Raw genomic sequence first — 20,476 nt, 5'->3', positions numbered from 1 at the left:
ACGATCTCAAGAAGACTATTGGCCCCAAGTCTATTAGCTCCATGGACCGAAGTAGATGCAGTTTCACCTGCAGCCCAGAGTCCTTCCACTGGGCAATCCTCTTCGTTCTTTCGGGTTATAACTTGACCCCTCCAATTAGTCGGTATTCCACCCATATTGTAATGGACTGTGGGAATAATAGGGATCGGTTCCTTCTCGCAGTTCACTCCTGCGAACACCCACGCAAGATGGGAAATTCCTGGAAGTCTCGATCGAATCGTTTCCACTGGGAGGTGGTGCAGCTGGAGGTACATGTGATCTTTCTTGTCGCCAACTCCTCTATTATTCAAAAAAGTCCATGTAGAATATTTTCCTCGTAATGGAAATTGTCTACGGGAAAATACGAGAACACGTACCAAGTGAACCTGCCAAGTGTATATATTTTTCAGGAATATCCCTGAATCCAAGGGAGATAGCGAAATTTTCATTGAAATCATTTTTCTAGCTCCAGCTCCACTCTATAAAAGAGGTTTTATGAAAAATTTCGTCATTTCCCTTAGATTCGGAAATATTCAGGAATATTCCTCTGAGACTTGAGTATGGAGAACACTGACTCGTTATTTTTAACGACTTTCTACTCTTCGTACGCGGAATTAATTAATAAGGCTGATAAGTAATCAATATTCGTAACGACTACCTCCCCTCCAAAATTTCGAGAGTGATGGCACGTGAAACGACGTCTCTGGAAGCGAGATCTTTGGCATTGGGTGCATATTTTTCCATGAAAAACTGGCCCTCTGAATTTATGAGCTTCCCACCTTCACCCCTACTCCCTTCAGTAACCAATACACCACTCCCATAAATTCCCGTCGGATGGAACTGTATGAATTCCATATCCTGAAGTGGCAATCCCGCTCTGGAGGCTATCGCTGCACCATCGCCAGTGCAGGCATGAGCTCCAGTGCAAGAGAAAAAACATCTTCCTGCGCCACCAGTTGCCAGGATCTACAAAAAACCATTCTCTTCATATTGTCATTAAATAAATGAGCAATAAATCACCGTGTGATGAGCCCTGAACCGATGCATCAGTCCTGTCTCCAGCTCCCAAGCTATGACACCTCTGCACTGACTCCCCTGCATCAGCAGATCCAACGCAAAATACTCCACGAAGTAGTGGACATCGTACTTCAAACTTTGACCATAGAGTGTGTGCAATAGTGCATGCCCTGTTCTATCGGATACAGCACATGTCCGATGGGCCTGTCCACCTTTTCCAAAATCCAATGACTGACCACCGAATGCTCTCTGGTAGATTTCTCCATCGTCTGTTCGACTGAATGGACAGCCTGTCCAACCGTCAACATAAAATTATCATTTTTTATTATTCATTCCTAAAACATATTGCAAAAATTATTTCTCTGGGGTCCATCGACATCAGTCATTCTCTCTCCTCATACTGCAAACTATAGATTAATATGAATAATTCCCCCTATTTTTCCTATTTTTCCTCTGATAACTTGATAAATCGATTGGGTCGTGAAAAAATCATTGCCAATAATTATTATCATGTTATCAAGGTGGATTTTTTAAAAATATCTTTGGGTGATGAGGTTCTACCGTAATTCTCCAACTCGTAAACAGCTCTCGGTGCCTCCCGAGTCAAATAATGGATGGCATCCTGATCTCCCAGCCAGTCTGACCCCTTGACAGTGTCGTACATGTGAAATAACCAGTTATCAGGCTCCGCGTTGCTGATAGCAGCATTGATTCCGCCCTGGGCTGCCACTGTGTGAGATCTCGTTGGAAAGAGCTTCGTTACCACAGCTACTCGATACCCTTTACTCCCAAGACCAAAAGCTGCACGAAGACCAGCTCCACCAGCTCCCACGATTACGCAATCGTAGCAGTGATCGATCATCGGATATTTCTGATCAATTTACCCAATGATTCAACCGTGAAGTTTATTTTGAAGAATAGAAAAGAGAATATGTGAAATCCACAACGAGAAATTGCTCTTCAGTTATTTTTATACATGAAGAGATTTCTCTGATATTTAGTAGGGAATTAAAATTATAAATTTACTCGAGGGAATGTATTCTAGAGGAAATTATTATTTTTGAATGAAAGATTTTTGAAATTTTAAGGATGTCCGACATTTTGTAGCCAAAATTTACGTTTTTGTCAATTTTATGGCGAATTATCGATGCGATCGACGTAGAGAAATATAAATAAATATATTAATATATCGGAGGGCTGTTTTAAATGAATTTTTTTCATTAAAAAAATGATCTGTACTGCATACTCACTGTGTCACTCTTTTCGCATTTTGATTTGTTATGCGGTTTTACGTTGATGTGGAGTTTACGACAGGATCTTGACACCTCCCGGTGGAGATTGTCGACTAGTTTATGAGCCAGTTGCTTTAAAAACATTTTGAATAAATCAGCAGCAACTGCCACTGGGTTAGGACGAATAAATAACAAACGACTGTGTTTCTATGTACAATACATCAAGCGTAGATTCATTGCACTTGCAAAAATACATATTCGAATACAGAGAAAGTAATTTTCTACCTAGATTAGTGATTACTCGGAATACAAATCCTTAAATACTATTTCTCTCATGTTTCTTGTCTCTGATACTCGATAAAATACTCTTCAATTTTTTAAATGATCTAGTATGAAAAATTATTCTTCTCTTTCACTCATTTCTTGTGTCTCGGTACATGAGAGACTCGCGTTAATTATATTAATACTCAATGCGTCATTAATAGGCAAAAATTCTCAATTTGATTATTTCGCTGCACCATTCATCAGATTGTATAAAATATTGATATAAAAATTATACGTTTTTAAATTAAATGGCAGTCAGAGACATTATTACAAATGGTATGATGATAAAATGAAGTTCCTTCGACTTATTCATCGGATAAAAGCATATTAAATCACTCCTCAGTCTAAGTCAATTACAAAACGGAAGTTATAATTTTTTAAATGATAGATTATAGTGTTATCTTCAGATCGCTAGCCTCTGCACCCCACACTCGCAACAGAATTTCGCCGTTTCCGGGAATTTCGTTCCGCATTCGTGACAAAATTTTGACATTTTCGATTTTAATGATGACGTTTCCACATCTCGATGACGGAGTGGCGTATGTCCGTCCAATTTTCCGGCCACGTCATTGGTGCTGCGTCCATTGGAATATTTTCGATTTAAACTGGAGATCATAAAAAAAAAACGAAAGAAAAGATTGAGATGTATCGAATGAAAATTTAAATTCAGTATCGAAAGTCGAAAAAGGAGATAAATCGAGTGTTGGATTTTTTTCAAATATCGATTGATGTAAAAAAAAATCTCAAATAAAAATTGCAATAAATAATCAAAACAAATGTTGAACTCGACGTATCTCTGAATTTAAGAGAGATACCGAAATTTTTGTTAAGATCTTTTTTTTACGCCTGATTAAGAGCTGCGAAAAAGATAAAGACAAAAATTTCGGTATCTCAGTTAAATTCGGAGATATTCCACTGGAAATGATTTATTATCTAAAACGAGTTATTTTTCACTTTCTCGCACTTGATTTCTCTCTTTTACTTCGTTTTATTTATTCCTCACCTGCTGTAAGCCGAATCAGCACTGAGTTTGCTGTAGTCCTTTTTGTGATAACTGTCTGGCGAAGACAAGTCCTCATCACTGATCTGACCATTTCTGCTGGGCTGAATGGGACTGGAGAAGGAATCATTTTTCAATAAGGATCTCAAGGAAGGAAAAGAGCCAGAAACATCATCCTCGAACGAACTAACGAGATCCTCAAAAACCGAATTGGAGTGTTTTAATTCCACCTCGGAAGAAATAATAGAGGTCAAGCTCAAATTACTTCCACCGAGATTGGAATAATTATTGTTTCTACTGGGCATCCCAGACCCCGAGTTCGACCTGGAATTTGCTCTGGTGTTGGACAACGACGAGGGATTATTCCTCTCTGGAATTTTAGGAGCTGAAGCAGCCCTCACCGAGTTGGATCGATTGATGTGGGATTTAACAACAGCTGGAGAGACTCTATCATTTTTTTTCGTCGTCTCTTTGCTCTTGGTGTCGATCGCCTCGCCAAAGACATCACTCACCTGACCCAGGGCTTTAGATTTATCGATGATAATTCGTCTGCCAAGAATCGGTTGATTGTTGTTATTTTTGTTGGCTTGATTGCGATCGATGAAGAGCTCGCGAGATATGGAATTTGTCTCGGTGGAGTCTGAGGAAAAATCCGTTGACAGATCGTCGAACTCTGTGGGGGGTGCTATGAGAGAACCTCGTTTGTCTGTTTTACGGTTGTCTGGGGTGATGTTTGGGTATTTAGCGAATGCTGATGAGTGGGGGAGGGGGTAATTAGGAGATGGTGATTTTTTGTGAGTGGCTGGAGAATCGGGAAATGATTGGTCGCTGTATGTGTCCGATAGGAGATCCAGCATTTGCTGCTCGGCTCGGAGGAATGGATCGTAATCCGGGCTGATCCCACTGGAAATAAAATCATGAGTTTAGATTTTTATGACCTTCGGGGGAATCTCTTCGGGTGAGCAGCGATGGGTGATACATGAGCTGGAAGAATCAGAAACGACACACAGTGGGTGGCTGGATGAATGAATCATTGCGTGACTTCAGGTGCTCACTGCTAAATTCTGAACTCCACCAAAAATTCATCTTCTTGGAAATCCACTCGCGTCATACGGAGAAAAAAAATTCCAAAATTTCCACAATTTACCACGGAAATTACGGGAATATTATATGGAAATTAAGTAAAAATTACGTTCCAATGAATTACGAATTGGAAATGCCAATGAATTTTAAAGAATTATTTATCTGAGAGTAATCCCTAAAAATTACTCTAGAAAATATGTCAAATTACACAACATAAAATTTATAGGATCAAATAAATGTTTTTTACTCGCAATTTTTCCTCATTTTTTTGTCTCCGTATGAGAGATGATTAACGGAACTTACGTTCTACCCTTGAGTATGAGATTAAAATCTGGACGTCTGCGAATGTAATTGCTCCAGGCTGGACGCTTGTCCTCCTCGGAACTCCTAGAGTTCGACATAAATTCTCTAATGAACAATCAATTAATGTAGTCTAATTGTCGTCTGGATTTTTATGAAACCAAACAGCAACGACGGGGTAAAACTTTTTTGAGATTTTACGAGTCTAATCAAAATGACGTCCAATCATCCGGAGTGACTGGGAGAATTCCCAGAGGATGATGCCAGAATATAATACGCAGGAAAAATTCACAGAAAAATTCCTCTTATAATAAAAAACGTGATGTCCAGTGGAATTACAATTTTTGGAAATTTTTTAAAAGGATTTTTCCGTGGAATTGTAATTGTACTGGAGAATTTAATTTTTAACACGTCAGGGTGAATTCACTCTGGGGATTTATTAATTACCTCTGATGGGCTGGAACCACTGGGGGAAGGATCAAGGGATTTTTAGTGGATTCGACTTGTCGTTGGGCAAGAGGAATAAATCTATTTCTAGTGTTTCTTACAGCTCGCTCCCAATACGAAACTTTTCTTCTTCCTTGACGAATAGTGTGCCTCTGATCTCCACCGATGCTCGGAAACACTTGGAATTTGTCTACAGAATTGCCAGCGTGTGCGTTGTCAATCGAGGTGTCAAATGAAGACACCAAAGAGTCTGTACTCTCCCGGAGAAGATTCATCTTTCTTCGTAGGCGTTTTTTTACGGAAATTTCGTTGGAACTCGCAGAATCCAAGGAGTCAGTCGTCATCATCACGTCGTTGATGTTGATCGGAGGTATCGGAATTATTTTCAAGGATCTACTCAGGCTTACCGGTTTAGGGAGTGACAATGTGATTTCACTTTTTTCATTCGCGTCAATAATTCCGGATTTTTCCACAGGAATTATTTTTCCCGCCGCTAACGACGTACTTGGAGGATAATCTGTATTTTCTGCACGGAGGGAAAAAGGTCAATAAAAATCCCGCGAAAAATCGGTTGAGATGAAATTAAATCGATGAAACCTTCAAGGATGAAAATAAAAATCAAGAAAATCCATGAGTTTTCACTGAAAATTTCCTCATGTCAATAATTTTTTAATCCAACATGAATATTCTGTTAGAAAATTACGTAAATTCAATTTTCCTTAAGTTCCTCTGATTCTTTATAATTTTTATGGAATAGTGTGATTGAAAAATCAAGTATTTTACGGATTTTCTAAGATTTTTTCAATTCAATTGAAAAAATCAATAGAATTCGCAGAACGATTGACTCTCACTTTTGCCGAAATTTTCCTGTTCACCTGGTAATAGATTTTTGCTGGAGTCCAAGAAGTCATTGGATTCCTTGATGAGATAAGTCTGATCCAATTTCTGTACACTCCGGATCCACTCGGGGTGTTTATCATCAAAACTACCAGAGACCGAGGCGATCTGCCTCCAGGTAATAAACACGTTCGAGTTCCTCGACTCATTTAAATCATCATCGACACAACAAGGCTGGCCTGTCGTATCAATTACGTAAGATTCTATAGTGACATCATCGGCCTTGGCATTACGGGGATTTGAAGAGTTTATTATGTTGGATCCTCTGGACGCCTTAGCAGGATTTTGTGGATTCATATTCATCGGGGATTTTTGGCTGGGTTGCGTGGGAGACAAGGTCGGGGACGTATCATCGTTAATTGACCTGAGAATGCGGAGGTGGGTTTAAGGTGAAGGCCAGGGTTTCTATTGTCATCGGGTAATTTATTCCAAAAGCATCAAACGTCCGGATCTAAATTTGCCTATTCACGTGGCATTTTCAGTCGATGATAAGAATTTTCGTGGGACAAGGCTATCTTTGAATGTCACGAGATTGGCGTGGAATTTATGATTCGATAACGTCTGTGGAGAATTTTTTTTTTAACTCACCTGGTGGTCGATCTGTCTGAGAGCCGCGACTTTACCGGTCCCACTGGTACCAGTCCCTCATTTCTCTCTTGTCCGATTTTTCTCCTGCAACCGAAATGAACAACATCGGCATGGAACTTTATGGGAGACTAAAATAATACAGCCTCTGTATCGCTCCAACTGGGACGGATGTGCCAGTTTTAACTGCGTTAATTGGATACCGAAAAATATGAGTGGAAGAGGAGATTCATGTGGAATGAAATCTTCGAGAAAAATTCTAGTACTGGTACCAGAACTTTGTCTAGTTCCTGTTGAAATTTTATGCAATATAGCAAAAAAATTTTGCTCGATAATTGGAAATTCAAATTTCATCCACATATTTCTCAAAAACTATCATTTTTAGAAGAAAATGACAGAATAACTTTTTCATCAGAAATTTCATGAGCTAGAAAAAAGTTCTCTGACACTTCCCCTTTAAACCTATAGTTTTCAAGATAAATCGACAATTAGAATGAAATATGTCGAATATTTTTCGTAATCACAGATTTATCTCGGAAGTGATCAATTTAATGCAGAAATGCTGAAGTCCATTTTACTGGCTGAATTTCTAATAAAATAAATCCCATAATATTTGTTCATAAAATAATTAGATCTTTAATTCAATTGAAATAAAAATACATACGCTGGAACCGTTGATTGTTTGAGACCCAAGGAGCCGCTCTCCGTGGTTTTCCCGCAGCTGGGGAGTGACACAGTTTTCTTCGGTTTCAAACTCGCGCTTGGATTCTTGAAATGAGAACTTGAGTACTTATCGCGATTCGTCATGCGTCGGTTCTTGAGCATCGGTGCTCGGTACTTCATTCTAGCATCAAGACGTTCCTTCGCCATATTCGTTGCAGGACTCGATGGCATCCTCGTGACTCGATCCTTGCACCAGGCAACATGACGATCATAAGCTTTTATCCCAAATTGACGATTACACGTCGGACATATGCCCTTCTCATTGGCCCGGGTCGGTGCTCCAGGAGCGATTATCGGAGCTAATTGACGGGAAGGTGTTGGTTCAACCTGATGAGCCAAAAAAAATTTATTATTTTGAAAAAAGAGATTAATTATGGGTAAAAGGAGGTGGGGCATCCTCATAAAATTTCTGGACTCTCAATCTCTGCAATCTCGTGAATCCACTCAATCTCTTCAATCTCCTCAATCTCCTCAACCTCCTCAATCTTCTGATAAAAAAAAACTTACAGATTCCCCACGTGCAGCTCTGATAGTCTTAATAAACTCGTCGTGGCTCTGCTTCCAAGATGTTTTACCAAAACTCCTCTCCTCGTAATTCCGTTTTTTAATCTCCTTGGGTAAAAATTCCTCCAACTCGGTTCCCTGTATCCTCTGCTTAGACGAGTCAAAAGGCTTTCGTTTTTTGATGGCAGATCGCTCGCAAATTCTCGTGTGTTTATCCAACGATTGAGGCTTGAAGGTCCGTCCGCATATCGCACACGGCAGAAGAACAGCCAGTTCATCTGTTGCCATTGAAATAAATCAAACACCGATAATAATCATCACACAACCCTCAGTGCACCCCAGCACTCATTTCCCCGTTAAATAAATCACAACGCACGAGCTATTCACTCTTTCGCAATAATTCGCTGACCGTAACACCGATAAATCCCTCCAGCAACTATCGCCACACATTGCAAGTTCAATTAACTTCACGATGTGAAAAAAAAATGCATTAACAATCAATTAGAGCGATGAAAAAATAATAAAACGTGAGCGTAAATGTGAGAGATTTGAATTGCATTCGCGGCGCGCGTTATTCAAACGCAATTCAGAATAATAATGCAGGAGAAGGTGTAAGAGAAGGATAAATAAAACAACCTGGAGTGAATCTGGGTGAGGAGAGGCCTCAGGTAATTTCCACATATCGTGTGGAAGTGGACAGATATTTTCGCTCTCGCCCCCGCGCATTTTCAGCCTACGTTACCACCAACATTCCTTTTTTGGTTCTCCACCCAGATTACTGGGGGATATGTGTACCGCAGATATTCTGCGTGATCTCCAACATCTCCAAGCGAATGACATTGTATACGACCTATCCGTGAGTGCCATTCCCTTCCGTTTTCATCTGGCAACTGGAATCGCCTTTTCTTTGTGATCCACCCGTTATGGCCACGTGGCTCACCTTCGTCACTCAAGTACTTTTTTTTTTTATCAATTATGTAAACAGAGAGTACACCGTACTCGGATGTTTACGTTTATGTCCTTCGGGGTTCTCTGATTTTTTTTAAATCTGTTATTATACCCCTGGTGTCTTTATTCTAACTGGATTACGAGTTTAATTGGTTTAAATCTGGCGAGTGCAATTTTTAGTACTTCGTGTGGAACTGAATTTATTGTTTAATTTATCCTCACGTTCGTTAACTTTTACTTTCTATTTTTTGGTTTCGGGGATTGATCGTGTAGTTAAAATTGACGGGAATAAATATAACGTTTTTGCGGCTTTGGGAATATTTTTTATAATATTTTCCTGAGTTTTTTCCTGAACTTTTAAGGAGAGTTACAAAATGCAGAAAGAATATATTTTACGTCAATCCCATGAATAATTTGGCAGAAAATTAAAAAACTTGTTATTCATCATTAAAATCGAGAATAAAATACACATTGCTGCAATGTTAATCTTTCAGAGAAATAACGACGGCATTGGAGTAGTGTTAGTAATTATTAATTGGTCGTTAAGTCTTGTTATGAGTGAGGGAACGATAAGAAAAAATATGAGCATGTGCTTACGGAGAACTAAGCAATTGAGCAAGCAATGGGCTAATTATTTTCCTCATTCTCTCGATGGAATTTTTCCAGCTCACCTTTATCAACAATTCTTTCTAATTTCGATAAATTCGCGTCTGTACACAAAGGTAAACATTTTGATTTGGTATTGGTGGACGTCAGGGACGAAGTGGAAATGCTGGTGGAGTTGGTCAAGGATATACCACGCGTTGGTACCAAGGGCGGTCTTTTAAATCCCGGTCCATCGACTGATTTTCTCGATACACAGCACAGCATTTGATAAACTTTTACACCGAATGACGATTGAATCGCCTCTAGACCTTCTGAATGAATGATCAACCCACCACTTTGTATCCACGACTGATGCACAAACTCCTCAGCACAACTCAGCGCCTCCGTAATATCCCCGATTCATGTGAAAGCGTTTATTTTAGTTTGGCTTTCGTATCCCTAACTATTTTCACATCTTCCTCGGGAGCAAGAGACCAAGAGACTTAATGTATAATTAGATGGAACTGGATCTAAACGAAACAGTAATTAACGGGCCAGAGGTAACAGAATGCGAGTTCTTAGTGTCGAGGGTGACTTGAATTATTTATTTTGTGGAAACAATAAATATTTGTGGATTAATTTTCTTTTTCACATTTACACTCACCCTCGTAATCCGCCATGTCAGTTGATGAGAGGAACACATGTTGCCATGACAATCATGACTAACATAACAAACCGCTCACTCCACTTGACACCGTTGAATCTAATAAAATCATGATTCATGAATCGAGGATATCGCCTATTGTGGCTCTATCAATTTTCGTTTAGGATCGTACTTGATTCTTTTATGGTACCGGATGTTCAGACTAACTATTGCACTCTGTGCTACGGAAATTATTTGTTATACAGTACATTACAGTAATTTCTATGATTTTTAGTATTTCTTGGTGGATTCATGATGATTTATAATAATTCCAAGGAATGGAAGTCAATTATTTCGATAAATAAATATATAACAATATATAACAATATATAGCAATATATAGCAATATATTTAATTCAGTATATAGGACTTCATTTTATCTTTAAAATTGAATTGACCATTTTTTGAATATATGGTTGCAAACGAAAATTAATTAACATTTTTTATAACATTTTAAAATATTTGTAGATATATATTATAATTATGAAAAAAAAAATAGTTTTCATAGGATTTTTAAAAAAGGAAAGAACTATTTATCGAGAAAGCGATTCGCCTATCCTTTCTACGATTTTTATCCTTTCCACATAATTTCCAAACAATTTTATAATTAATTCTAACTGATTCTCAGTGTTACAGGTTTAATTAGCTTAAGGTTCGTTTATTTTTTTTCGGGTATTCAAAGTTCGCGGGGCCATCGCGGCCTGTATATTCCAATTAAATCGTCTCTTCGCGCTAATTGCAGAAACTACGAGATGTTGATTGCTTGCAAATTGACATGTGCATTTGTCAAGAGGATATTTTTCTCGTGGTGCTAATTAAATTGTTTATTGAGCAGTGGTGAAAATATTATCTTAAAATACAGAAAATCGCGGAGTGGGTGGGAGGCGAACGAGAGGTGGCGATAGCAGTCGCAATGATGTTGTCAGTGCGCAACGGATTCATCAGGTCAATGGTAATTATTCATAAAATTTAATGCATCTGAAATAGTCTCTCACAAAGCCTTGGGAATTACGCAACGTCATCTCAAAGTACAAAATGCTAATGAATATATGCATTAGCGAATTATTCAGGCGTTTGATATTTGCATAGCGTTTGTCAGTGCGCATGCGATGTGTCACAACACATGTTCCATTCGCGCGCAGACAATCGCCAAATTTAAATCATTGGATTTTCCAGACAAGATGCCTCGGCAGGAATTACGCGTCTACCGTATCGGAGACGGAAAAATACGTTGACAGTTGTCAAAAAGATGGGGTATTGTTTTTATTTATTTATTTATATTACGTTTTTGTTCTCATCATCAGCTGCACCTGGAAATTTTTTATCCAGGTCAGGAGAATAACTCTCTGCCACATGGCCACTAGAAACTCTCTATCCCTGGAAATGATGAAAATTTTACTCTGGAATTTAACTCGAGATGTCGAGAGCGAAAATTTGAGATCCATCGTTATTTCAGCAGCTCCTGGCAAAGTTTTCTCCGCTGGACATAATCTCAAGGAGTTGGTATGGTAATTCGTGATGCACACTCGAAAATTCATAGCTATATTTACCCTGAAATTTTTCTTGAAGATGTGACAATTGTCCGGTGGAAATATTCTGGGAATTTTCTCCTTAAAAATTGTAATTTACACATGCATCATCAAGAAATTGTAAATATTGCTATAAATTCTTCTCCAGATGTAAACAAATCAAATAATTTTCTCACAAATCCAATTAAAATTCTTGGCCCGACCAAATTCGTTTGGCACTAGAAATTGTATATTTACCCTGAAATTTTTCTTGAAGATGTGACAATTGTCCGGTGGAAATATTCTGGGAATTTTCTCCTTAAAAATTGTAATTTACACATGCATCATCAAGAAATTGTAAATATTGCTATAAATTCTTCTCCAGATATAAACAAATCAAATAATTTTCTCACAAATCCAATTGAAATTCTTGGCCCGACGAAATTCGTTTGGCACTAGAAATTGTCAGAGTTGGCTTTATTTTGCACAAATTGAAACATTTCGTTGTGAAAGAAGACTTCGGCTGCAGGTAGAGATCATCATAAAGAAGTCTTTGAAACAGCTGCAGCTTTGATGCTGACAATAGCAACAGTACCAGTTCCTGTGATCGCTGCAGTGGATGGTCTTGCTGCTGCTGCTGGCTGTCAACTCGTGAGTGCCTGTGACATCGTCGTCTGTACTGAAAGAAGCAGTTTTTCTACTCCCGGGTACTTCCTCACTTCCAACACCACTGGAAGAAAAAATTATTTCCGCAATTTCGGGGGAATTTTTGGAGTTCTACAAAAATTTATTCAAGAGACAGTCAAAAAATGGGGTAGATTAACGGAATAATTAATTAATGGGATAAATTATTTAAATTAATTAAGGAATTACAATTAATTGGTGTACCTAGAGATTTTAGGGTTTCCGTTTGGGATTAATTGCGAGGAATAATTGTTCTCACAGTGAATTTGAGTAATTGCTAAAAATTTATTCTGACGTACATGAAGAATTGTATTTTCAGGGCGAATTTCGGAATTTTTTGCTCAACTCCGGGTATTCCCCTGGTTCGCAATGTCCCGAGAAAAGTTGCTGCTCATATGTTATTCACAGGTCTTCCCATTTCCGCACGTGAGGCCCATAACGCTGGACTTGTTAGTAAAGTCGTAGATAATGATCGATTAGGTAATCAATTTTTAATTTAATACCTTGTGCTCTATTCAAACCTCAGAGAAATATCTGTTGATCTAAAAAAGGTACGGAAATTGTCGAAATATTTTTTGTAATCCTCATTGCAAAAGAGGTGATGATTAAAACGTCACGATTTTAGATTCAGGGATAGTCACGAATTATCCTAACGATTGTTGTTGACAGATGCGGAAGTTCAGAAAATCACGGAGTCAATCAATTCGAAAAGCCGGGCAGTCGTACGTCTGGGGAAGAACTTCCTCTACGAACAATTGGAGCTCGATACTTCAACAGCATATACATATGGAACAGAAATAATGGTGGGAAATTTAGAGTTGAGAGACGGCCAGGAAGGTATCAAGAGTTTCATGGAAAAGAGAAAACCTCAGTGGACCCACAAATTCAACAGAGAGAACGAGGGTCCAAACGACTAATTAAAAACATAAGAAAAATTTATTTTCGCCAAATACCCACTAGAGAGATTTAAAAAATCAAATCCACCATAGAATTCACCCTAAAGCCAACAACAATCAAATAAATTTCAAAAAAATTCTCCCATTTCACTCGAAATTTCTCACCGCATGAAATAAATTGAGGAAAAATAATTTCTACCGAGTAAATATACTTCCCCAAAAATTGCACATAAAATCTCAACGCAAAATCCATCCAAAGGGTAATAGACATTACCCAGAATAAAATACTTTTCTCGGGTAAATGGGTATTTGGCAAGAATAATTTTTTTCTCAGTGTGCGGTTCATCGTATCGCTGGCGATAACGAGTGCGTCGAGGGGGTCACGTTAGTGAGAGAAAAAGAGGGAATTTAGTGAAGAAATAGTGATTTATCGGGAATTAACGAACATTCTGCAGTTGAGAGTGTAATCAGTACAAGTTTCGGAGGGGTAAATCTACTTGTGGGGGGTCTATTGACTGTTTTGACTGTATCATCGTATAAATAAGAGATAAGACATCCAAAATAGCCCTAACAAATGAAAATATGAAAGTTTACAGATCATGGTAGGCGGAAAAAATAGCCCACACACCCAAAACGTGTTAAAACCCACCCAATTTGATAGACCATAGGAAAATTAGAGTCCCTGAAAAAATAGACAACGAAAAAAATAATTAAATTAAAAAATAATTAAATTGAGCGAGTTTTAACACGTTTTGAATGTGTGGGATATTTTTTCCCTGGGATATTTTTTCCGGGATTCACAGATCATTACAGCCTGCAGTGAGAATAAACGCACATGGAGTTTTTGATTTTCAATAATTTTTGTCGCTTCTGCGGTGGGTTTTTCGTGTGGTATTTTTTTTTCATTATGTATCTCACATATTGTGAAATATTTGATTCGCGTTGGGGACTGCCTCGTAGTGAGATAACCCCAGTCTATCCTCCATTATTTAAATTCTTCTTGGTATATCGTTTTTCCAATGGCACATGGACCTCACTCTAAATGTTATAGCGCGTTAACCAGAACATTTGATTATCTCGGCGCTTCTTTTTATTCAGACTGACCTTTCTTTGTGACCCACTTGAAATATGAAATATAAGTTTATTGATTCATCGATCTGCTTTCTGCTTCTCGAGGAGAGAATTCCCAAGACCTTGATCCCTGTTTCTTTTATCTTTGGATTATGGACAGACGAGCGCTTTGTCACGTTCTCAAAATACGTGACGCGTTTGTGATGTCACAGTTTTTATTTTATTGGGGCTTTAATAATCCCATTGAAATCACGGAAATCGCGGGATATGTCATCCACGAAAGAAATAAAAGAAATTTATATTAATAAATTGAGAGATAACGCAGTTCATTTCATGGAAGATGTTTTGAATTCATATTATGAATGAATTGAATTAAATTCATTTTGCGAATGAATTGAATTTGAATTTTACTGTGGATTTATTTTTATGGGGAAATTTTCATTTCGTGAATTCTTGAATTTATGGACAATTAAAATTATTATGGCGTTCATTATGCTGTGACGCACTACAGAATGTTTCGACGGAACAACAAATTACTCAACGCTGATTTCAATCTGCCTGTAAACATCGCACTGTGGAAGAAAAGAGTTATCAAAGTTATCGGCTCCCTCGATGTCTCGTGAGCTCGATTGAAAGGGATCAATCATCACTGTTGAATTCTCAACGGAAAATTCATTCAGATTGAATCCACTTTCAATTTTCTTTTTAATTTCCAAGTGGCGAACATTTTCTCATGTTTTTCCTAAACTTTGAAAAAGAATCACAGAACTATAGAAAAAACGCTTGAAATAATGACAAAACGCTGAACCGTCATATTTTTTCACATTAATCCCGATAGTATGCCAGAAGAATGTTTAAAAAATAAATGTAAACTAAAAGCATAACTTTTAGTACAATTTTTTTGGTTCTTCACCGCTTGACTGCTGAATAGTTTCTCGATAAAATATTGGATCGAATGGTAGTCAGTAATTGGAGTGTCAAGTAGTGGCACCCCTTCTCGAGAGATGATTAAATTGTATAAATGACCTCAGCTGACGCCTGCCTCTGCTCATCAGTATACTCTTGACAGTCTGATAACGCTCTCAAGAAACTAACAAGCTCAGTAAATCGTGCGCAACACAAAAATTAACAGCTAATCATTGGATTTCCATTATTTTATGATATTCCTAGTGGATACTACAGGTGTCTGCATGATATTGGACGCGTTGGAGGAGCTCGAGGTGGTGACGAACAAGATTCATCAGTTTTTGGTGAAGTGGAGTGCTGAGGGCACCATCAAGAAGTTCACAAGAAGGGAAATTTACGAATTCGTCTTCGATCGTTGTCACGGTGGGTTTTAATAGGGGAGATGGGGCAATTAATAATGGATATATCCAATCCATTTTAAATAATGAGTTTAATCGGATGAAATTAACTGCTCTGACTTCGTCTGGAGGGGATCTCCACTCCCTCGTAATATTCCGATTTTTTTTTGGCTTTCAATAATGAAATGCAATTTTCACCGCTTGCGTGGAGACCTATCAATTATTTATTTCGTTCAATAACAATGGTCAATATGTGGAGCAGTAATTACATTAAAAAATGATCTGTCATTTTAACTCAATAACGCATTTTGCGGAATTGAGACCGCGTTGCTTTTGGAAAATTTGAAATTTGAAATGTGTGGGAATTTATTAGTATTCAAGTAACAAATTGGAGTCCTCAGTAATCACTGATTGATAATTAAGAGTAATTATGAAACTCAGTGATTGGGAACTAATTTTTCTATGAATCAAATATTAATCGAGTCATAGGCAGGGCCATATGATATTTTTATATAGTTTTCGCGGAGTGGGTGATGATTAATATTAGAAGTAGTTTAAATGTGAAGTTTATGTTTTTTCCAGGGTGTGGTAAGATGGCAGCGGTACCGCAAGGTGCTTTCGCAGTGCGTAAAGTACGAGAAACTCATGAGCGAAATATTGTAATTGTGAAAATGGAGAAGAAGGAAGGGGATGACCGAGATAATCGCGGGAGTGGTTTCAAGAAGAATTTGACTGAAGGTAACAGACTGAATTGATTATTTAACGAAATTCGTTCTCCCTTCACTTGAAATGTTATTGAATTTTCAATATTTTCTCGATGTCAGGACGTGAACTGACGCCTCTGAAGTACAACAGCAAGTTGATGAACAGCATTTGGGGACTTTACAACCGTTACTCCGTTCATAATTTCAAGAAGAATACTGATCCCGAGGGCGATGCCGAGACGACGGTGTTCACAGCGGCCTGGGGAAGTTTTTTCGAAAGAGATGCTTCTGCTTCTGCGACTTCGGCTGAAGTCGTGGGAAATGCCGCTGCGAAACACTAATAACCTGATGAAGCATTACTATATTTGAAAATTAACGTGTCAATCAAATAAAGACGATATTTCATCGAATTTCGAGAAGTTGTTATTTTTATTGAAAATTAATAATCTATTTTAAAATGATTCCCATAGTTTTCATAATCACTCATTAATTCCCAATTATTTCGATTATTTATTCGAATGTTAATTAACTAAAAGTGCGTGCTGTTCAATTAATTGCCGTTTTTTCGTAATTTCTAAGACGACTTGTCACTCATTCAAATCTACCGCGGAAAATCAGCTGTGAGTGGCCATTTGCGAGTTAAAAAACACGTGGAGAGTGACAGTTTCGTAATGAATTTCGTGAGCAAATGCAATAATGAGCAGCTATCACGATTAATCATTAGGATATAAAAATTGTATGAACAATTACAAAAATGCAGTCAAAAATTCCTTTGGAGCTGACACTTGCCATTTTGAAACCACATGTCATCAAGAATCCAGTAGTTCTCCAGGTAACCTCGCATGATAGTGAATGAAAACGTAACAAGTTGCCAGAAAATTGCCCTTTCTTCTCAGAAAATTCACGATATTATCCTTGAGAATGGATTCAAAGTGGTTAGGAGTCGACGGATAATTATTACTCCACCGGAAGCTGATTTATTCTATCAGGAGCACAGGGGAAAATTCTTTTATAACAGGCTAGTCACGTTCATGTGCAGTGGACCCTCTGATATCATGATTTTAGCTGGAGAAAATGCAATTTCGAAGTGGAGAGAACTCATGGGACCGACAAAAGTTTTTCAGGCACAATATTCAGCTCCCGATTCCATTAGAGGCAAATTTGGGCTATCCGATACGAGAAATGCAACACACGGTTCTGGTAATGAGATAATTCATGAATTTTACTCAAGTTGTGACAAAAATTTAATTCTTTTCTCACATATAATCGAAATTTCAAATAAATATTCATGAGGAAATTCTATATTTCTCCATTAGATTCCACAGAATCAGCGGAACGTGAAATGCGAATATTATTCAAAGACTTCGATCTGAAATCATGGCGGGAAACTGACGAATGTCTTCAGCAATTAGGACAGATAAAATTAGATTATAAATCGTTTACAAGTACTACGGACGAGATATCCATGAAATGAATCCAATTGGAGAACAACTGAGCAAGTGGAAATTGAATTATAAATTGAATTATCGTGATAATAAAATTGTCAAAAATATTTTTATTTTGTACTTGCACATTTGGATGCTAATTAAAGAGAAATGACAATGCCACCTAATAAAGCCATATTTTCTTCACCATCGATAAATGTACAATATTTACAAATTACCTCGTACCATCGTGTGATGAGTGATATTTACTTTAGTGAGTAATCAAGATGAAGTGATATAATAATACAGTAGAATCTCGTTACAGTCACACCACTGCTCAATTTCCTTCGCATTCAATTTTTTCCTCGTACCTTTGGGTTTTCCAATTCTACTACCTCCGATAACGGAAGTCTACTGTACGACTCTTTGGGTGCATGGAATGTTTTCAGGCATTGATTTTAACAAATACTTTTGGTCTTGAGAAAACTTTGACACCTTCTTCGAGTTTCGTCAACTGACGTTCGATTTCCATTTTTCGCCTTTGGGAGCGCAAAGTGTCGGACCTTATGGGCAGCATGTTGAGTTCATTGACTAGCTCTTGATAATCTGAGGAGAAAAATAATAAAAGACAATCAAATAGAACATAATTCTGTCTCTCAGGTAAAAAGTGCTTTTTCATGTACTACAATAATTTTTTCGGTGCTAAATACTTTTTTTCAACAGCTTTAGGGTCTCTCTGCGTTCATTATCAGGCAATGGCACATGACCCTCTGGACATTCCGCGAAGATCGCTTCCTCCAGGGCCTGACGTTCTTTCTCTTGTTGACGTTCTTCCTTTCGTTCCTTAATATATCTGCGGAGAACAGAAGAATAATTTGAGAATTTATTTAATACTGTGTTCCTCAAATCGTTTGAAGTGTTCACCCTGGGTAATATCCTAAATAAAATCATACTTAGGGACAACACCCTTTCTATAATTGGGCGGTAGAACTCCATTGTTGAGCTGAGCAGCCATTTTACTAGCAATTGTAAGTTTTTCCTTATTTAATTTCACACAGTCTGTGGTTTCTTTGGACGTAGATGAATTTGGTTTCTTCCGGGATTTCTGGTTGATAACTAAAGATCCATCGCCCCTCAATGCCTCCCCATCCGTAATCTCACTTTCTTCGTTGATTGGCAAACTCCGCGCAGAAGGATATCTAAAACAAAACATTCCGGTATTTTATGCTAAAGATTTTCATTAATTTCTATTATTAATACCTGACTATTCCTTCAGCATAGATTCCTTCCAAATTATCAGTATCCAATGTTTGGATTCCCTTACTTTTGCACTTAGAACTATCGCAATTATTATCACAGTGATCCCTTTCCTCGATAAAATCGAGATTTAAGGGAACTTTTGGCAATGTTTGAGGCTCACCCGCAGCTTTTTTCATTGACTCATTCTTCCGCTCTCGGAGAATCTTCTGTTTTCCATTAACAACAACAGGAGGAACTTTACTTTTAGTAATCGGCGTTTTTTTTGTATTCGGAGTTGTCGCATTATTTCTGAGTTCAGGAGCACTCGACTTTCTCTGTAGCTCATGATGAATCCCAATTTCCCTGCTGTCAGCAGAGTGATTTCCTCCGACCTCCAATCTCCTCTGAGATCTATGTAAACTCGAGTTGACACGTGCTGCAACATTTTGGTATTTGCCCTGTCTACTTTGGATTTTCAATTTCTCCAAGTCCTCCACCTCTTTGCTCGACTGAAAATATTGCTCCATGCGACGTAGATTTTTCACATTTTCTTGGATAAAATTTTTTCGCCTCGGTGGTTCTAAAATTAAAACACCACAGTGACCAAAAGACAGAGTACAGCAATTAGATTTCACTGGTAGATAACTCATGAAGGATTATCTCTGATTAAAAAAAAAATAACAGAATCAGTGTAATGACCTTTTTTGAGGAGCTCATTCCACTCTACAAAAAAGGTATTGACAAAAAATTCGTTATCTCATTCAGATTCAGAGATATTCTCCTGAGATTGGAGTATCCTCTAGATGTTGACTACTGATTATAATTCATTCACAAAACATGAAACAGAGGAAACTCACTTGGACTAGGAAAAATGCCTCTCAACGTTGTCATAGCTAATGCTGTAATTCGACGATAGACGATAGAACAATTCGATCGTACTATATTCGCCCCTGAGGTAACCTGTCAATAATTTATGTCTATCGTTCATGCACACCTCCGCCTTTTCCGATAATAATTTACCCTCCACTTCTACAAGAGAAAATAAAAATACATTGTCCCTCCACGTTCCTCCAAATGAAAAAAATTATAGAAATTCTCACAGTATTTGGCATGTGAACTTGAATTTTTCTGGGTTACACCGACCTATTGCCGTTGCCAAACAAACAATTTTTGTTTTGATGTCATGTGTCTGTCAGTGACACCGTAGACATGTACCACTTACTGCGCAGGTGGGAAATTTGAATTGTACCCGCGCTCGTTACTGTTTCAGCAGTAAAGTG

At 37.9% G+C, this 20,476-nt stretch overlaps 7 protein-coding genes across 10 annotated transcripts in view; 3 read left to right on the top strand and 4 right to left on the bottom strand.

Annotated features, from left to right (window-relative positions):
• Window positions 1-2,426, bottom strand: part of LOC105273399 (succinate dehydrogenase [ubiquinone] flavoprotein subunit, mitochondrial) — a gene marked incomplete in the record, with an annotated part of 4,104 nt that extends 1,678 nt beyond the window's left edge. Inside the window, 5 exon segments of the mRNA XM_011315820.1 lie at window positions 1-318; window positions 677-984; window positions 1,039-1,325; window positions 1,597-1,906; window positions 2,286-2,426. Of these exon segments, the coding sequence (XP_011314122.1) occupies window positions 1-318; window positions 677-984; window positions 1,039-1,325; window positions 1,597-1,906; window positions 2,286-2,411 (1,349 nt within the window).
• A 66-nt stretch (window positions 2,427-2,492) lies between these two features.
• On the bottom strand, window positions 2,493-10,406 carry LOC105273398 (uncharacterized). 3 transcript variants are annotated; one of them, XM_011315819.1, is made up of 7 exons: window positions 10,328-10,406; window positions 8,134-8,408; window positions 7,568-7,953; window positions 6,907-6,990; window positions 4,978-5,061; window positions 3,595-4,494; window positions 2,493-3,196 (listed from the first exon to the last, which is right to left on the bottom strand). In XM_011315819.1, the coding sequence occupies exons 1-7, from the start codon at window positions 10,341-10,343 to the stop codon at window positions 2,995-2,997; spliced, it is 1,947 nt and encodes a 648-aa protein (XP_011314121.1). In that variant the 5' UTR covers window positions 10,344-10,406; the 3' UTR covers window positions 2,493-2,994. The 3 variants fall into 3 exon arrangements, with proteins under 3 accessions (XP_011314121.1, XP_011314118.1, XP_011314119.1); XM_011315816.1 differs by lacking the exon at window positions 10,328-10,406 and adding an exon at window positions 9,750-10,007; XM_011315817.1 differs by lacking the exons at window positions 4,978-5,061; window positions 10,328-10,406 and adding an exon at window positions 9,750-10,007.
• LOC105273397 (uncharacterized) lies at window positions 5,082-6,645 on the bottom strand. The gene is made up of 2 exons (XM_011315815.1): window positions 6,297-6,645; window positions 5,082-5,947 (listed from the first exon to the last, which is right to left on the bottom strand). Exons 1-2 carry the CDS (start codon window positions 6,619-6,621, stop codon window positions 5,418-5,420), a joined length of 855 nt encoding a protein of 284 aa, XP_011314117.1. The 5' UTR covers window positions 6,622-6,645; the 3' UTR covers window positions 5,082-5,417.
• Window positions 10,407-11,113: 707 nt separating the features above from the next.
• LOC105273396 (enoyl-CoA hydratase domain-containing protein 3, mitochondrial) lies at window positions 11,114-14,097 on the top strand. Its single transcript, XM_011315814.1, has 6 exons — window positions 11,114-11,318; window positions 11,543-11,620; window positions 11,696-11,869; window positions 12,391-12,581; window positions 12,878-13,038; window positions 13,228-14,097. Exons 1-6 carry the CDS (start codon window positions 11,280-11,282, stop codon window positions 13,473-13,475), a joined length of 891 nt encoding a protein of 296 aa, XP_011314116.1. The 5' UTR covers window positions 11,114-11,279; the 3' UTR covers window positions 13,476-14,097.
• A 1,377-nt stretch (window positions 14,098-15,474) lies between these two features.
• On the top strand, window positions 15,475-16,943 carry LOC105273395 (uncharacterized). The gene is made up of 3 exons (XM_011315813.1): window positions 15,475-15,854; window positions 16,412-16,567; window positions 16,654-16,943. Exons 1-3 carry the CDS (start codon window positions 15,683-15,685, stop codon window positions 16,872-16,874), a joined length of 549 nt encoding a protein of 182 aa, XP_011314115.1. The 5' UTR covers window positions 15,475-15,682; the 3' UTR covers window positions 16,875-16,943.
• A 224-nt stretch (window positions 16,944-17,167) lies between these two features.
• Window positions 17,168-18,068, top strand: LOC105273394 (nucleoside diphosphate kinase 6). Its single transcript, XM_011315812.1, has 3 exons — window positions 17,168-17,365; window positions 17,430-17,733; window positions 17,850-18,068. Exons 1-3 carry the CDS (start codon window positions 17,288-17,290, stop codon window positions 18,005-18,007), a joined length of 540 nt encoding a protein of 179 aa, XP_011314114.1. The 5' UTR covers window positions 17,168-17,287; the 3' UTR covers window positions 18,008-18,068.
• Window positions 18,069-20,388, bottom strand: LOC105273393 (uncharacterized). 2 transcript variants are annotated; one of them, XM_011315811.1, is made up of 6 exons: window positions 20,297-20,388; window positions 20,054-20,225; window positions 19,218-19,776; window positions 18,911-19,156; window positions 18,668-18,810; window positions 18,069-18,563 (listed from the first exon to the last, which is right to left on the bottom strand). In XM_011315811.1, exons 2-6 carry the CDS (start codon window positions 20,085-20,087, stop codon window positions 18,403-18,405), a joined length of 1,143 nt encoding a protein of 380 aa, XP_011314113.1. In that variant the 5' UTR covers window positions 20,088-20,225; window positions 20,297-20,388; the 3' UTR covers window positions 18,069-18,402. The 2 variants fall into 2 exon arrangements, with proteins under 2 accessions (XP_011314113.1, XP_011314111.1); XM_011315809.1 differs by having other exon boundaries at window positions 20,054-20,353.
• Between the last annotated feature and the right edge of the window lie 88 nt (window positions 20,389-20,476).

This window comes from Fopius arisanus, unplaced genomic scaffold (assembly GCF_000806365.1).
Source record: "Fopius arisanus strain USDA-PBARC FA_bdor unplaced genomic scaffold, ASM80636v1 scaffold00005, whole genome shotgun sequence".
NCBI lineage: Eukaryota > Metazoa > Arthropoda > Insecta > Hymenoptera > Braconidae > Fopius > Fopius arisanus.
This window is presented reverse-complemented; position numbering and strand designations above follow the sequence as displayed.

Excerpts from the sequence above, each read along its gene's own strand:
- LOC105273397 (XM_011315815.1), bottom strand. The coding sequence starts at position 6,621 with ATGAATATGAATCCACAAAATCCTGCTAAGGCGTCCAGAGGATCCAAC. Across the intron at positions 5,948-6,296 it reads CAGCAAAAATCTATTACCAG|AAAATACAGATTATCCTCCA; the intron begins GTGAACAGGAAA and ends CCCTCCGTGCAG.
- LOC105273398 (XM_011315816.1), bottom strand. The coding sequence starts at position 9,948 with ATGCTGTGCTGTGTATCGAGAAAATCAGTCGATGGACCGGGATTTAAA. Across the intron at positions 6,991-7,567 it reads AAACAATCAACGGTTCCAGC|GAGAAAAATCGGACAAGAGA; the intron begins GTATGTATTTTT and ends TTTCGGTTGCAG. Across the intron at positions 3,197-3,594 it reads GCTGATTCGGCTTACAGCAG|TTTAAATCGAAAATATTCCA; the intron begins GTGAGGAATAAA and ends TATGATCTCCAG.
- LOC105273396 (XM_011315814.1), top strand. The coding sequence starts at position 11,280 with ATGATGTTGTCAGTGCGCAACGGATTCATCAGGTCAATG. Across the intron at positions 11,319-11,542 it reads ACGGATTCATCAGGTCAATG|ACAAGATGCCTCGGCAGGAA; the intron begins GTAATTATTCAT and ends TGGATTTTCCAG. Across the intron at positions 11,870-12,390 it reads GACATAATCTCAAGGAGTTG|ACTTCGGCTGCAGGTAGAGA; the intron begins GTATGGTAATTC and ends TTGTGAAAGAAG.
- LOC105273395 (XM_011315813.1), top strand. The coding sequence starts at position 15,683 with ATGATATTCCTAGTGGATACTACAGGTGTCTGCATGATATTGGACGCG. Across the intron at positions 15,855-16,411 it reads CGTCTTCGATCGTTGTCACG|GGTGTGGTAAGATGGCAGCG; the intron begins GTGGGTTTTAAT and ends TGTTTTTTCCAG. Across the intron at positions 16,568-16,653 it reads CAAGAAGAATTTGACTGAAG|GACGTGAACTGACGCCTCTG; the intron begins GTAACAGACTGA and ends TCTCGATGTCAG.
- LOC105273394 (XM_011315812.1), top strand. The coding sequence starts at position 17,288 with ATGCAGTCAAAAATTCCTTTGGAGCTGACACTTGCCATTTTGAAACCA. Across the intron at positions 17,366-17,429 it reads AGAATCCAGTAGTTCTCCAG|AAAATTCACGATATTATCCT; the intron begins GTAACCTCGCAT and ends CTTTCTTCTCAG. Across the intron at positions 17,734-17,849 it reads AAATGCAACACACGGTTCTG|ATTCCACAGAATCAGCGGAA; the intron begins GTAATGAGATAA and ends TTTCTCCATTAG.
- LOC105273393 (XM_011315811.1), bottom strand. The coding sequence starts at position 20,087 with ATGACAACGTTGAGAGGCATTTTTCCTAGTCCAA. Across the intron at positions 19,777-20,053 it reads AGGCATTTTTCCTAGTCCAA|AACCACCGAGGCGAAAAAAT; the intron begins GTGAGTTTCCTC and ends TTTTAATTTTAG. Across the intron at positions 18,811-18,910 it reads AGAAAGGGTGTTGTCCCTAA|ATATATTAAGGAACGAAAGG; the intron begins GTATGATTTTAT and ends TGTTCTCCGCAG.